This window comes from Tuber melanosporum (genome assembly GCF_000151645.1).
Source record: "Tuber melanosporum whole genome shotgun sequence assembly, scaffold_119, strain Mel28".
Lineage (NCBI taxonomy): Eukaryota > Fungi > Ascomycota > Pezizomycetes > Pezizales > Tuberaceae > Tuber > Tuber melanosporum.
This window is the reverse complement of record NW_003298776.1, coordinates 318435-334786: the sequence shown is the minus strand read 5'-3', so window position 1 is coordinate 334786 and position 16352 is coordinate 318435. Positions and strand designations below refer to the sequence as shown.

Below are 16352 nucleotides of genomic sequence, written 5' to 3'. Positions count from 1 at the left end.
ACAATTAAAATAGGAAATGGCTATCTACCACTATGGTAACAATGTTGCTTCAATTTTAGTTTAATATAGGATGCCTGTAGCTCTTTATTTTGTCCTTTTAAGAGAGTAAAAAGTTTGATCATAACCTTAGTGGAATTACGTATAATAGCCTGTAACCAATATGCTGGAGTGTGATACTTATCTTGTCTGCTGATGCCGGGTGATATAACGGTTGTGGGAGATCTGATAATAATTACAGACTCTGTGTCATATTCTCATAACAGATTTTCTGTCAATTTCGCAAGACATCCCCAATTTTCCAACGGGTCCGAACGTGACGAGGCACGCAAATGATATGATCAGGCTTCACAATAAAAAGCCCGAAAAGGAAAGGAGAGGAGAAGAGGAAAAAGCAGAAAAAAAAGGTGAGGCGAACTCGAATTTTACAGGGAAAGAATTGGGGATTGTGAAGCCATACCGGTACCGTACGGAGTGCCAACCTTGACCCTATTTTTTCTTTTCTTCTTCCTCCTTCCCAAGGCTGGGTAAACTCTTGGCGTCCAGTGTAACAGTTCACGAAACAGTTATGTTCGACCTTTCAATTGGCTGTCTGATTGGTCTAGGAGCCGATCAGAGGACCGGTAGACTACCCTCATCCCCGATACTGTACTCGGTGGGTTCATTAAAAACCGGAAACTAGCCGCGGTGAAACAGACCTGGGGGCGATCGGACGATTACAATGTCTGGAAAAAGAGAGGGGTTATGGGACATCTTAAAACAACTACGGTTGCACCAAGTGATTGGCTATGATGGAAAAATTTAACACTTCGGGAATTGTAAACACAGGTCCTGCAAGAAAAGAGAAAGGTAAAAGCTAATTCCACTAGTGACAGTAAATAACATAATAATACTAAGAACATCATAAAGCATATACCTAGCAGGAGGGGATTAAAATCAAGGCCGTAAATAAGACAAAAAATTTGGACAGTAAATCGAGAACAGGATCAAAATGGGTGCAGGAATGGGGCTGGGGCTGGGGGTAGGGGGTAGGGACATGACTGAGACTAGGGACAGGAGGGGAAATGGTGCTCGTTGTGGACAGCGAGTGTTCAGAAGCGGGAGTGGGATAGAGATTAGCGGGATAAAAAATCAGTGCATATCTGAGCGCCCATACAAACACAGATCACATATTTTGAAATAGTATTTTTCACCCGGGCCAGGCAATAGAGAGGAAAAGAGAATGGAGAACTTGGATTAGACAAGAGTAGAAATGGAAGAAAAAAAAAGTAAGGGGGGGGTAAGAAGGAGAAAGGAAGCTACTAGCTATTATATTCTACCAAGATGTATGTCCGCCGTTAGCTGCTAAAAGGTCTGAAACCCTATTCGGCATGGAGGTTGTATGTCAGGAAATCTCTGCAGTGGTAATATTATCCCACTCTGCAAAGATAGCATCATGGAGTGTGGAAACAGTAGTTGGGCGTGGATAGCGTTTGGAGATACGGCGCTTTAGAAGACACCAAATGGCTTCAATCAGACTCATGTCTGGAAAGGAAGCCAGCCAAGGAAAGAGGTAGTCTCCAATTCCGAGTTTGTGAAGTACTTCTAGAGCGTGGCAGGAGTGGTGTGCAGGAGCACCATCTTGTTGAAAATATACGTATCCAGATATTGTATTTCCTGCTTAGTGTAGAGATTGCCACCAAGGATACAAGCAAGGGCGTATAATGTGTTCAATATATGTAGAACCATTGATACACCCCCAGCTAAATGTATCCCAGACAACTAGTGGCCCTTTTTGATTGCAATATATTGCACCCCAAACCATAATTGTTGTTTGGTGTGGAAAACAGGGAACTAAGCAGTCTTCTTTGTACTCCTCGCCCAGCCTCCGTGTAACCCAAGTTGTTCCGCAAACATCTCCTACTGAAAAAGCACACTCATTGGACCAGATAATATCACTCCAGTCCTCCATACCCCAATCCTGAAACCACTCTCCCCATGTCATCTGTTTCTCTTTTGTCTTGGTAGAAAGGAAAGGCTTCGTACGGGCAATACATCTGTGATAGCCAGTATTGTGAAACAACTTTTTGAGTGTCGCTTTGCTGAGTTGGATCCCAGCAAGTTCGGTTACTTTGGTATATGGAAGCCTACAGTTATGGGCATTTGCAGTTGCCATTTTGATTAGTAGCTACTGTGTACCGAAATTTACGATTGGTGGCCGGCCTCGACTAAGTGATAGTTCCTGGGACTGGGCGCCATCACTATTGTGAATGATACGGTGGAGTGTACTAAGAGGTAGTTTGAAAACCTCTTGCAGGTGCGGGTAGGTCCACTGTGCATAAAAACATAATGCACGAATGGACTTCCAGATATCTTCATCCGAGTCTGTAGTGATTTGCTCCGCAGGCATTGGGCTTTCAGTGGAATGGGTATTGACAGAGCTATCAGACTCTCCATCTGCCAGTGAAGGGCTATCTTGTATCTCTTGAAGTAATGGGAGACTCAGAACTAGAGAAGTCATTATGAGATTAAATGAAACATGGACTTGAAGATTTTGCTTAAAGTTCTCAACTTCATACCAGACCCAGAATATATATACTTAACTTGTGAGCATCTTACCAGTACTTCAATGACCCTCTTAAGTTCTATTGTAGCCGTACCTAAACACTGAAATTTGTAAAGAAAAAACATCACTGACCTCATTCTCTAGTCACACGGGCAAGCCTCTTACTCTTCTTATCATCATAGGTTTTATATTTTCTTTTTTGTCCTATGGGTTTATGAAAGCTAATCCCTGCAAATACTTTCCAAGTTTTCTTGAGTTCTTATTGCTTGGCGATCCCAACAGAGATACCCCCCTTTCTGGTTTTTAATGATTTTTTTTTTTGTTAAATCGTAGAATCTATTTGCTTAAAGGTGCAAACCTCCACTATAAGAGCACAGTCCGACTAAAGTATGGATCCTAGATACAAGGGTACCTCTGCAATAACCGCCCCATACCCCCAATTTAGTCCTTAGACATGCTGGTCAAAAACCTCCTCCACAGGCCTAGGGGAAAACAAGCTAGCCCAAGTCCCTCTGGTATGGGACCAACTGCACATCCGCCCCTATAAAAGCTCCTTCTGCATAAAACAAAAAAAGCACAAAACAGGACCGGCAGGAGCCAACAAGAAAACCCATACCGCATTCTCTTGAGAAAGGAAACACAAAAGAAACCCAACAAAGAAAACCACCTTGATAAACCACGTTCCCCATTTTTCAACTGGTCCAGCCTTGGCTAGCAGCTAGGAATATAGGGGAAAACCATGATGCATTCGCTTTATGTGATAAAGGTAACCGACCTGGACGTGCCGGCCCCCAGTAGAGTGATCGTTCATATCTGGTCGGATGGGGGCATGACCGGAGGCAGTGCAATCCCAACCACACGTTGCCGAGTAACCCAGAAATTGGTAAAATAGTAAACCTGACCAAGCAAAAGAACCCAGAGGGGCGGAGGAGTAGTCGCAACCTTACACAGCTATAGCCGAGATGGTCACCATGGAGGGAGGGGGAGAACAGGAACCACAATCTGGCAGAGGGACCCAAAGTCCAACACCAGAGGGGGTGAAAATTTCATTTAGCCTCACAATGAGGTTTGGTGTCCAGGCTTATGAAGCTTCCAAAGTTCAGCACAGGAGAGAGGATCGTGAGGTGGTAGAGTTTGGTGTTGACAACCGCCACCACCTTCCCAAACAGGAAGGTGAAAAGCGGGGTCAGGAAAATAGCGGAAGAGAAGCTTGTTCCGGTTTTTAATGAACCCACCGAGTACTTGTACAGTACAGTACTCGAGTATCATATCATGGTCCAGTGCGTACTCGACCCTCCGTGCAACCCGTCACGGAGGGTACTGTACCGGTGCGCTGGCATACCAGCCAATGTGCGAACATGCAAACTGTGCAAACGGTAGGAGAGGCGCATCCCCGATCCACTGGACTGTGCGTCATCCATAGATATTTACCGTATGGATACTTACAAACCGAGAGTTAAATATCCCCAGTTATGATACTCAGGAAGCACATCGTGTGAGCGCAGTGGAGCTAACAGATACGGCAGCCTCACCCCAACGTGCGTGGAACATTCCCTAGTCTTTTCGACTCTTCTTCCGCCACTTTTTCTGGATTGCGCCTGTGACAATGGGGGTATGATGGAAGATGTGGGATGAATTACATCATGGGATGTCACTCGGCTTGAGTTTTTTTTTTTTTTTTTAGTATTTGGGATTGATGGATGAATGGATGTGCGTGATGGGCGAGCGGATGGATGGATAGATGGGGTGTCTTCCAATCAAAGAGTATATATAGTTCTCCGCGGGTAGCAATGAGTATCAGCGATTCCAGCGCGATACCGCAACAAACCCAATCCGCAGAAACATCCTCGATCTGTGATATGCGCAGTATACCCGGCTGGGGAGTATCATACTCGGAACGCGATCCCCAAAACTGTTACATATATCCGGTACTATAGGAAATCTAGAGAATCATGACGAATCACTCCCGATCCCCCCGCTATACCAGCCACGCTTCTAGAGTCTGCGCCCGCACACTGCGGCTCGGCGAGATGCTGGAAACGCGGTGGGGCAATCTTGGATGGATGGACGCGGAGCTACTATGAGACGACACCGGGACACGAAAGTGATCTTGAAGGATACGTTATATATACAGTACAATCCGCACAAGGACATCATCTAGAGTGCGATATATCTCCCATCCCATCCCGGACCCACCAAGATATATATCAATCTACTGTACAGTAAAGCGAGAGGCTAATGAGCTTCAACAAGAGGTACCCAACAAAGCAACATCAATTCTCATCACCACTTTCCTTCTCCTTCTTCCTTCCGAAAATCCCCTGCAGTCCTTCCTTCTTCTCCTTCTCCTTCTCGCCAATAGCACTGCTCTCACCCTCCTTGTCAACCTTCCTCCTTCCGATGGTTCCAAAGAAGCCACTTCCGCCGCCGCTACTGCTCTTCAACTCCTCCTCCTCCTCCTCCTCCTCATTCTTCTTCCCGCGTCCAAAGAAGCCGGACTTGTCTTTCCATGGCAGGGGGGATACGCCCCCCATCCCACTACCACCGCCGCCGCCGCCGCCACTGCCAATGAGCGGAGTGGACGTGGCGCTTGTAGCGGGACCTTCCTCACCATCCTCGACGTCGCTGTCTTTGCTCTTCCTGGAAAAGAAGCCCCCCTCTTTCTTCCATGCGGAGGATATGTTGAATTTACTTGTGCTGCCCTTCTTGCTTAGCGCCGAGAATCTGGACAGCAGTGAGTCCTTCGGCGTCTCGGATACGTTTGAAGTATTGGACGTATCCGTATTGATGGATATAGCGGAGGATGCATTCTCCTCCTTTAGCGCGGCGGGGGCTTCGAAGGTTGGCGCCGCGGGGTTCAGTCTTGGAGTTACCGGGCGTGCGGATTGGTAGAGGAGGTTGGAGAAGGAGAGATTGTTTATTGATGTGCTTGCATTGGGTGAGATCGGTTGGGAAATGGGCCGACCCGGGTTCGGTCTGCTGGAGGCAAAGTCGGACCAGCGGCCCCCTAGTAGACTCACGCGGTTCCGAGGTTGCTCGATAGCCGGTGGTGCGGCGGGCCAGCCGAAAGCCGCGGAAACGTCGGAGGATGGTGCGGGGAGGAGGTTGTCGAAGGAAGCGATCGAAGAAGGGCGGGGTGATACGGTGGTGTCCAAGAGCTTGCCGGGTTCTATGGGATCGAAGCTAGGACTGAAATGATTGAAACCAGAGCGCCGGCTACTGCTACTATCATTCCTCTCGAGAGGCTTCTTGCGCCCGCCGTGGAGGAATTCTAGGCCCGTTGTCCAGCTTCCATAAGAGCCACTGCGTCTTCTTGTGCCAATTGGATCTAGGCCAGGTGGATGTGGACCTTTCGGGAACGAATGAGATTCGTTCGGTTTCAGCGACCCAAGTGGTGGCCCACCGTCCAGCGGAATAGTCTTGCCGCGCTGGCGAGAGAACAACTTGACGAAACGCCGACCACCTGAAATGTTCTCTTCTTCACTTGAACCTAGTTGACCCAGCCCGCTGTCAAGAAGTGGTATACTATTGCCACGCTCGGCATCACCCGGATTACCATCCGAAGACATGTTTGGGAACATGGGGATGTGGTGAAAGCTACTTCTCGGAGACGAAACATGAGTGGATACCGAGCCCGACGACATGGGCGATTGAGGAGCCATGAAGCCAAGCGGGTCGATACCAGAATATCGTGATTGGCCATCTTCAAGGAGTGAAGCGCTGCCCTTTGGACTAGGTAGAGAGTCATCGAACGCAAACAGGTTTGAAGGCAGCAGCGAATTTGCGGTAGGGCTCATAGGCGCGCGCCCACCCATTCTATCAAGATCCACGAAAAATGAAGCCTTGAGGGGCGGCCCAGGGGGTTCCGTTGGGGCTCCTACAGTCCCGTTCGCAATGTTGAAAAAGGGACTAGGATTCACGCCACCAGAGAATGGGGTATTCATTTGGCCAATAGACATGCCACCAGCAGGAACTTCTGGGAAGCGAGCGTCTTGTGGGGCCACAGCGCCCGTGGGACTAGAGATAGTCTGAGTGCGGGACTTGCGGTTACGATTTCGTCGTTGCTTGGCCTTTTTCGCAGGAAGGACGATGGGATCTGTCCCAGCACTCCCTCGCCGGCTTTGAGAGCTCAGAAATGCATCTCTGGACCGCATATAATCGAATTCGGCCTACGTTCAGTCAGCATCACTCGTAGATATATCGCTTGAGGTTAAGCAAACTAACCACTTGATATGCATTATAAACAGTAATGTAACGCACCTCCAAGTGCCTTTGACGCTCCTTCCACACCATCTCCTTTTGCTCATCTTCGGCCATCTTCTTGCTCTCGACCTCCTCTTCTGCTTTCCATAGCTCTCTCTGTGCCTCAAGTACCTTGATGCTTCCAGCACGAGTCCTTATTTCTTCTTCCATCTCAAGGATCGCTTTCTGTGTCTCTTTCATCTCCTCTTGGAGCTCCCGCTCTGTGATCTGCGCATGCTTCCTAGATTCTTCTGCAGCCTTGGATAGCTCCTTGACCCTCTGTAGGGCTGCAACACGTTCCTCATCCCATCGCAGAGAGTCATTTCTCATTTTCTTGATCTCATCTTCTTTGCTCTTCAATGCCCTCTCCGTCTTCGACCGAGTCGCCTCAGAAGCACGCTTTCCCTCCTCTAATGCCCTCGTCTCCGCACGCAATTTCTGTCTCCCCAAGTCCTCTTCATTCTTCCTCTCCTTCAAGAGATCTAATTCACCGCGTAGTACTGCCTCTGCGGCCTTGAATTCTTCCTCTGTATGCGCTAATTGAGCATCCGTTTCAGCAATCTCCTGTCTCACAATCTCCAATGAAGCCGTAAGTGATTCAACAGTGTGCTGTTCTTCGGCTGGGGGTTCGGTCTGGCCCTGTTGTCCTAGCGAAGCAGGGGAACTCTTCCTTTCCTTTGCAGCCCTCCTATGATTACTAGTACTATTATTGTTGTTGCCGTTGCTGTTGCCGCTGCCGCTAGCGCTATGATGGTGATGGTGGTGATGCGGTGGCTGAGGTTCCAGGGCTGGCGGTAGGGCATGGATCGCCGGTAAATCGTCACTTGAATCACGTCCAGTTGCAAGTGGCGCGCCCCCATTTGAAGCCTGCGATACTCGACGGGTCCTTAGACGGATCAGTTGACCCGGAGCCTGAAAATTCTGAGAATTCGCAGCAATAACTCGGACATTGTAAAGATGATCCGCATTTAGCCCGGTAACTGTGACACTTGTTTCCCCCCGTTTCTCACTCTCACCAACTACTCGTAGAAGAATCCTAGTCAGCCCTATCCGATAGAAATTTGGCAGCGATGGGTTATAGCCTTACCATTGATCCCGTTAATCTGGATGATATGTTTCGCCACAGAACCAGCCTTCTCGGGTAGTGACCAGTGAAGCGTGATCGTATCCGCCGCAATCCCATGTAACGATACTCGTGGAGGGTCAGGGAGATCAAGTCCAAGCAGTTTAACAAGGGCCGGAATGGGGATTTTGAACAAGGAGGATGCACGGTAACACATCCTAAGCGCGATCAGTAGCCATTTCGAAAGATCAATAGGGCTAAACAAACCATATCAGTGCTATTAATGTAGCTAGCGCTACGAAAGCCATTTCGACGGCCAAGGAGAACAGTGGGAAGAGGGGGGGAGGAGGGGGAGTAATCGTAAAGAAGGCTCGTGGTGGAAAGCGATTAAACTGAGTTTGCCTACCGACGAGAATATTAGTCAGCAAGCTCGAGAGTGGTCGGTCTGTGCCAGGTGCTGTTTTGTGATTGTTCGATGCGATAATTTACCCCGCTATCGACACAGCGAACATGCAATGAGAAGGGAGAACGGTGTTTCACACAAATATTCGGGAGAACACCCCAGTAATAATACTGAGCCTTGATATGATAGTCGGGAGGACAGAGTATTTCATGAACAAAAAAGACAGATTTTCTATTTACACGTACAGTACTATCATGGTCTAAACAATCTATAGGGCCGCTTATTAAATTTGCCGGTGCTCTGAGCACATGGAGTCACCCGGCAGAAATCTGTCTAGCTCTAAGGAGGTTTACTCAACGAGGTCTGAATCCCTTTGTCTGCTATCAAATGATTGCAAGAAGGAATATCGCTCAATCCTACCGGTACTTAGCTGACCCTCCATGTACCAATAGCAAGTACCGCACTACTGCCAGGCAGCCCGTTTCTCGTTACTCCCTTGGAAGTTCGAAATTGTTTTCAAGCGGCAGCGGGCACAGAACCGGTACTACACACCGCCCGCATTTATCACCGGTAGTCTACTAGACCAAGTCGTAAGATTAGTTGAGTGTCGGTCGGCCACAAACTCCCACCAAGCAGATCACAGTAGGATAGCGGAATACTAGGGCCCCGGAGAAAGGCAATTGGCGGGGAAAGAAGGACCAAGTTAGGGGTATAGCGGGGAAAACGTTCATATGTTTCTCCACGTAAGTTACTAGTCGCGTTCGTAACTTGCGGGGGGGGAGTGCTGTAAGTGCAGCGTCCGTTGAGATCGGGGGGGAACACAGCAAACCGGCGTCGGTACCGGTATTTACATGACAACGGCACTGGGAGCAGAAGAATGCAATAGAAGAACATCAATGATTTCGGCGCAGGATTGTGTAACTACTCGCCGCGATTGGTCTTGTATATATAACGCGAATAATAATTTGAGATGTGCATCAGGGCGGGGTTTTGGAGGATAGTGATACAGGTGTTCACACTCATATCTTGCATTTAATCTCGGGGCGCTGATTGCAGTTGTTGTGGTCACTTACGAGTGCAGATATCCGCCTTTTTATTCTTTTCTTTTCTTTCCTTTTTTTTTTGCGGGGCTGTAAAGCGGTGATCCTACCCGTATTGGTGCCCAATAAATACCCACTCTTGGTGTAATAATAATACATGATAACAACAATTGGAAGGTCATCTTTGAGGCGAGTGATTTCACATGTATTTCATCAACAGAATGACCGGTAGGGGAACACGGGATTCGCAGGGGTGCGCCCAAAGGGAATAACTTGACCACCCACCCGCCGTGCCTGGTGCCCCAACCCCCACCGCCTTAAGCCCAACAGTCAACAATCGAGTATCCATACCGGTTCTATCACCTACCCCGAGTGCAAAACGTCAAAGTCCGACCCGAAAAAAATTCATGATTCCCCGAACCACTTGGGATTCGCACAGTTACTGGTCTAGATTAGGGTTTCTTTCCCCCCTCACAACACGAGCGTTTGAAGTGGGAGTTATACAAGTATATATCATACTATGATAGCACAGTCTCCACTTGGGGGGCATTGCAAACTCGGGGCAAAAAGTCCTATCATCGAAGCAGGGTAACAAAAAAGCCCCTTGCAATTGATCCCGGTTCGCCATCAGCCCAGCTTCGCCATGCTCCCCCCGGTGAAGACTCTAGGTATCTGGTACCGGTATGATCTGTGGTAGGTGTCGGGAGGGGGTGTTCCCAGTAGGAAAGAGAGGAAAATGATATCTCTAATGTATATGTACTTGAGCGAACATAGCGCGAGGGTCGCTGCTAACCTTTTCCTGTAGTCTCTTCCCGAGTTTTAGATCTGGAGTGGGGCGCCACAAACTGGAGCCGCATTGAATGCCCGGGGATTTGCTTGTGATAATTTGTGGGGAAAAAAAAGAGGAGTTTCTCATCTATGGTACTGGGATACTTGTGCCTGCACTTTCATGATAATTATATGCTTCACCAAGGCAGGGGGAGGGGGTAGGGCACTGTTCCATGGAAAGGTATCTAGTTGCTGGGCGCTGGGGGGTATTACTCGTAGGCGGCAGGCATTATCACCAGTGTCAGGGAAGGTCAGAGATCGGATCTGGTCGGGCATAAGCACCCGGTGGCTGAGAGTCACTGTTTTTTTTTTCTGTTGTCTCAGCTGTTCTCAACAAAATCCTGGGTTAAGGTACGGTAAGTTGGCCTTTGAGTTGGAGCGCAACCTCGCAGAATGCTTCGGGCCTCAACACAAACGCCGCCATCTGTCGCTACTTATCAGGGTTGTGGGACGAAGAAAGCAGGAAGGTGGGTGGCGGTTGTGAGAAGATGCGATAGCGATAGTATCAGCACTGTGCGAGCACAATTCCATGCAATGCGATACCCTCAGAAATATAATAATACAGGAGCGGAGGAGGCGTGACAAAGGCCGTACGACGAAGGCACTGTACGAGTACAGTACTGTACCAGTAGGAGGCTCGTTTCGTGCATTCTCCCCGTCTGCCGTCTACATTCCCTGTCCTCACATACCATGCCCTTACCCATAACTTACTCAATACTCCGCTAAGCCTTGCGCTTGCCCCCTCCCCTCCTACTGTACAGTATTGTATCCCCACTTGTATCATATCATATCGTACTTAAGTTTACTTGTCCTCTCTCCCCGTTCTGGGTTGTCTGTCACCCGATGTCTTTCCCCCCTTCCTCCTGCTAGCCAACCCTAAATATCATACCCCTTCTGCCATCTAGACTCCCATATCATACCAACACCAACAACAATAACTTACCCACACATTCACTCAATCACACGCCCACTTTTTCCCCTCTTACTGTACTTGTACCCCCTCGACGGTTATCTCTTAACCGCTCCCCCGCTCTTTCTTCCTTTCCTTTGTCCTCCCGCCCTTTCTCCATCCTCTTCCTGTCCTTTCAGGCGCACCAACTGCCCCCCTCCCCCCGTCAACATCCCGTTTTCCTCCTGTTGCTTGTCGATATGCAATACGTTCGAAGTATCAGTGGATCGGTATCCAAGACATGGAATTCGATAAAGTTGGTGATCTCAAATCCATCTCGCTAGATTTGTTCGCTGATTGCCCCTTCTACAGTCCTGCGACCCTGAGTGGTGCTATTGACGTAATAGTCGTTGAACAGGAGAACGGTACTCCCTCCGGAACCTCCGCCCCCGCCACCCCCCTACTGATTTGTCCACTCAGGTGACCTCGCATGCTCGCCGTTTCACGTTCGCTTCGGAAAGTTTTCTTTGCTACGGCCCTATGAGAAGAAGGTTCCTATTTCCCCATGAGATGGGATGAACAATATCCGATCCGAGAGCTGATGTGGGGACTGCGACAGGTCGAATTTCGTGTCAATGGTCAGAAGACCGATTACTCCATGAAATTGGGCGAGGGTGGGGAGGCCTTCTTCGTTTTCGAAACCAATCAGATTGTCCCGCCTGAAATGCAAACTTCGCCGTTAGTATCTCCGTCTGCTAGCCCTCGGTCAATGGCCTCGGTCCCCGAACCGTCGTCGCTGCAGGAGCCAGATTACCTGAATATTGCCGACACTTCAGGGCGAAAGGCAGATTCCACGGGGGATGTTTTACCGAATCCGAGACGGGCCCGGTCTGATTTTGGTAAGCTAGGTTCGGATGTGGTTTTTTCTTTTCTTTTTCGTTCCAGGGCTGATGGGTGTTGCTCTGGCAGGAAACGCGACGCCACTATCTTCTTCGCCAGACAATCCTCGGCCGGCGAGCGGTGATTGGTCTGGGACTGCTGTCAACCTCGAGCGGTCCGCTTCGGAGGAGGTACTTCCTACGTCGACTCGGCGGTATACCATGTCAGGACAGGGCGGGCCGGTTCGCACTCGTTCGCCCCCGCCAATTGATCACGCGGCGGCTGTGGAGAGGGCGCTTGCCCTTTCTCGCAAGCTTTCCATCAGTAACATTCCAACACATATCACTGATCGCGGTGACGTCATGTTGGACATGAATGGGTACAAACTCGACCAGGAGGAGTCCTTACAGGCTGAAATGATTGCTCGGAAGATCCTGGCGGAGGAGCTGGAGGGTGACTATGATATTGGCTCTTTGATTGGGGCTGATAGGAACGGGAACCTTTGGATCTACTCAAGTGAGGAGGCGAAAGAGAAGGCTGGACGAGAGGAAGGCATTTCTCAGGGGATTGATGCGGTTTCGGACGCGGGGTATTCCTCGGATGAAGCGAGGAGCGATTCGTCTTCCGAGTCTGCAAAGAAGAGGATCGATCGGTTGTCGACCCCACCCACTACCCCTCCACTTCCTGGTCAGGAGGAGGGCGGATCAAAGAGCTACGCAAAGACTCTTAGACTTACTTCGGAGCAATTGAAGAGCTTGGATCTGAAGCCCGGTGCTAATGCTATTAGTTTTAGCGTTAACAAGGCGACATGTACGGCATTCATGTATCTTTGGAAGTCCGATGTCCCGATCGTCATATCCGATATTGACGGGACTATTACAAAGTAAGCTACTCCTCTTGGGAATAGAGTGATCTCTCTAACATGGGTGAATAGATCCGACGCCTTGGGACACGTCCTGACCATGATTGGGCGAGATTGGACCCATTTGGGTGTTGCAAAGCTGTATACGGATATTGCAGCCAATGGGTACCATTTACTCTACCTGACGAGTCGGTCGGTTGGGCAGGCGGATACCACCAGGAACTACCTAAATGGTATTGTACAGGACAAGTACAAGCTACCAAAGGGTCCAGTGATTATGAGCCCAGATCGGACATTTTCGGCATTGAGAAGGTGGGTTACTATTGTGGCCCGGTTTGGAACATCTATTGACACGGCATAGGGAGGTGTATCTGCGTAAGCCCGAAGTATTCAAGATGGCCTGTTTACGAGACATCCTTAATCTCTTCGGAGCCAGGCATAATCCATTCTATGCTGGATTTGGAAACAGACTCACGGACGCGCTCTCATACCGCTCTGTCAACATCCCTTCTACTAGGATTTTTACTATCAACTCTTACGCCGAAGTTTCACTGGATCTGCTAACTCTAACAAAGTACAAGAGCTCTTATGTCAACATGAGGGACCTTGTCGATCACTTCTTCCCGCCTGTCGGGCTGTTGAGCACCGATGAGCAGTATACGGACTTTAACTACTGGAGAGATCCAGTGCCTGATCCGGAGGAGTTTAGCGATAGCGAGGCTGAGGAAGCTGGTGAGGAGGATGAGGATGAAGATGGTGAGATGGCAGATAGCTACTATGAAGAGCACGGGGAGATGGCCGAAATCTACATGGAGAACGCAGACGGGGAAGACGAGTACGATGAAGACGAAGAGGAAGACGGCGAAGAAGACGATGATGAAGAGGAGGAGGATGAGGAGTACGAAGAAGAGGAGAGTGAAACGGCTGAGAGCAAAATCGAGCAACATCCCAATGGCGCCCAAAAGGAAAGGGAGGAACTCACAGCAGCTGCCAAGGCCGAAGAAAAAACAGAGTCCAAAATCCCCTTCGTCGGCGGCAGGATGGGCGGGATGAAAATGGACCTCGATACCAACCGCCTCACACAAGCCAAGGAATTTGCAGAGAGGGAATTGAGCGGGATCGTGGACGAAGTAGTCGGCGAGATCAAGGCACTCACAACCGACTCGAGTAAACCCGAGGCGGAAAACAAGGGTCAAGAAGAAATCGACGTTTCAGCATAGGAGTTGGGCGAAGGTTATCAGTGTGCACGGTAGCAAGCAACAGATGGTATTGCTAAGGGGTTGGGAGGGAAGTGCACATAAAAGTACACTGCACTTATTACATAGCATTGTTTTCTCTTTTTTTGTTTTCTCTTCTTTCTTTAGCTCTTGTCCGGCGCGCGGTTTATAATATCCTCTTTTTCTATCATTCGGAAATCGGAGTATCCTGGGTTTTGCTTGTTACAATTTTGTTTTATTTTTTTCCATATTATCAAAGCTTGCATTGCTTGCGTTCCTGTTCCTTTTTATCCATTCTTTTCGCTGCTACCGCGGTAAACATGTATTATCACTCGCGTTGAATATACCTTTTTTTCTCTTAATTCTTTCCGACTTACTCCCCCCTCCCTCTCCCGTAACTTCCCCATTCCCATGCCGTGACAACCGACAACCAACCAACAAATCAACCAAACATGCCCAAAAAATCCCAAAAAATCATACCCGGCGACTCCTTCATTTCCGAGGGCTTGCAGGCCAGCTCGAAGCCACTACTCGGGTACGGCCGCGTGAGCAACGTCCGCACATCTTCGTCCATTGCTACTACCGGCGGAGGTGCGGGTGGAAGCGGAGGGGGCGGGACTGTGATCACGATTTCAACCGCTGGGGGGGGGCATTGGAAAATGCACTACCCAGCCCATGAACCCGGTTTATCGCTTGGGGGTAGAGTGAGGGTATTTGGAAGAGTTGCTAGTGGGTGGGTTTCTGGCGGGAGGCTTGAGATTGTTGCGGATGCCGGGGAACCAGAAGTGGTTTGGATCGGGGAGGTAATCCCACTAAAAGCATATTCCGAAAGGGTCGGCCATACCCCGACTTCCACTAACACGACCGCAGCAGTAGCAGCAGTGGGCGTGCTGGTCTGCATCAAATCCGTACGATACCTCCCCCCCACCCCCTTTCCTCCCATTCTATGCTACTGGGCTAACATAATCCCCACAGCGATCCCCCCGAACAACAACCGCAACAACCGGAACCTCTGTCCCTTCCCTACGTATCCAAATCCTGGACTCAACGGCTGAAGGGACACTGACCCTTTGGGGCCCCACCGCAACCGCAGCCAGCTCCGCAGGGTGGGCCCCCTTCAGCACAGCACTCTACATCACATCAGCGAAGGTGAGCATGTTCAACGGCGCCATCCAAATAAGCCTAACGCGATGATCCACCCTCCTCGCACTGCCGGTATCCTCTCCGAAGGGTGCTGGCCTACGCCAGCACCTATTAAAGGAGTACCCGCACACGCGGCTTCAGTTACCCCCGGTGGCGTGGCCGGCGGCGGGTGTGAAGCTACTGTTCACGCTGGCGGAGTTCTCGGCTCACGCGAGCTCGAGGGCAAAATCGCGGGAGCGGGTTAAGGGTGAGGGAGTCGTGATTTCGGGGTATCTATCGTTGGTGCTTGTGGGTGTGGAGCTGGTGCTGCTGTTTAAGCGGAATATGCTGTTTTTAGGATCCTGGTTTGTTACTACTGCTACTGCTACTGCCCTGATTTGGTATTCCATACTGATGGTGAGGTTGTGGGTGGCACAATAGTGGTGGGAATTGCGTATACACCTCCGCACCAAATACACATGTGTGCGCATACACCAGTACCACTAATAGCCAACAATGCGTCTGCGCCTGGTGGCCAAATCCATCCATAGTGCCCCCCCTCCCCGCGCATATCCCCCTTCCATCAAGCTAATGAAATAGCTACCATCCCTAGCCGACGAAACCGGCACAATGCCAGGCACAGCGCTCATATTCTCGCAAAAAGCCTGGGACTTCCTACTAACGCCAGACCTAGCGAGCAAGTCCGTTCAGGAGCTTGCACAGTTGGAGTCCCGGTTGGCGTACACCCGCTTCTCCTTCGCAGTCGTGTGGGATTCTGAAGTTGGGGTTTTGTACGTTTGCGATGTTTCACGATGAGGCGCGAGTGAAGGGTTGTGGTAGGATTTGTTGTCGATTCATGAATGGGTTGAGACATGCCAGATTTTAGATGGGGAAGGAGGGGAATCGGTGGCGGTGGGGAACGAATGGATATCATTGTAAATTCGTTTGTAAGATGATGAAATTCAATTTCTTCCTCCCTCCTCCTTCCTTCTTCAATGCCTAGCTACCGGCACCAAGCTACAAAAGTATCTCACAACTACGACGATTAAAGCGCAGTAGTAGCGGTAGCGGTTTGTAGTTCCATCGTGATATATTAGAGGCGGAAAGCCGGCATTTAGCCAGTCAGTCGGTATGAACCAATCACACTCATTCATTCATCATAGGATAATATACATCACCAGTACTACCCCAGGGCCGAGTACACGGGCGATGCCATGAGGCGGTAGTGATCAGGAGTACAGTTTCTCTCTGGACCTTTACCCTTT

At 49.7% G+C, this 16352-nt stretch overlaps 2 protein-coding genes; one reads left to right on the top strand and one right to left on the bottom strand.

The window, feature by feature from the left end:
* Nucleotides 1–5230: 5230 nt before the first annotated feature.
* On the bottom strand, nucleotides 5231–9279 carry GSTUM_00001675001 (uncharacterized protein; the record flags this gene model as incomplete). XM_002835843.2 has 5 exons in its annotated part: nucleotides 8115–9279; nucleotides 7872–8065; nucleotides 6767–7803; nucleotides 5563–6711; nucleotides 5231–5518 (listed from the first exon to the last, which is right to left on the bottom strand). Exons 1-5 carry the CDS (start codon nucleotides 8153–8155, stop codon nucleotides 5231–5233), a joined length of 2709 nt encoding a protein of 902 aa, XP_002835889.1. The 5' UTR covers nucleotides 8156–9279.
* A 1690-nt stretch (nucleotides 9280–10969) lies between these two features.
* GSTUM_00001674001 (uncharacterized protein) lies at nucleotides 10970–14327 on the top strand. XM_002835842.2 has 7 exons: nucleotides 10970–11323; nucleotides 11380–11432; nucleotides 11488–11558; nucleotides 11627–11906; nucleotides 11977–12769; nucleotides 12821–13060; nucleotides 13110–14327. Exons 1-7 carry the CDS (start codon nucleotides 11268–11270, stop codon nucleotides 13966–13968), a joined length of 2352 nt encoding a protein of 783 aa, XP_002835888.1. The 5' UTR covers nucleotides 10970–11267; the 3' UTR covers nucleotides 13969–14327.
* The last annotated feature ends 2025 nt before the right edge of the window (nucleotides 14328–16352 follow it).

Coding starts and splice junctions, on each gene's coding strand:
- GSTUM_00001674001 (XM_002835842.2), top strand. CDS start 11,268: ATGCAATACGTTCGAAGTATCAGTGGATCGGTATCCAAGACATGGAAT. Junction 12,770..12,820: donor ATTGACGGGACTATTACAAA/GTAAGCTACTCC, acceptor ATGGGTGAATAG/ATCCGACGCCTTGGGACACG. Junction 13,061..13,109: donor ACATTTTCGGCATTGAGAAG/GTGGGTTACTAT, acceptor GACACGGCATAG/GGAGGTGTATCTGCGTAAGC.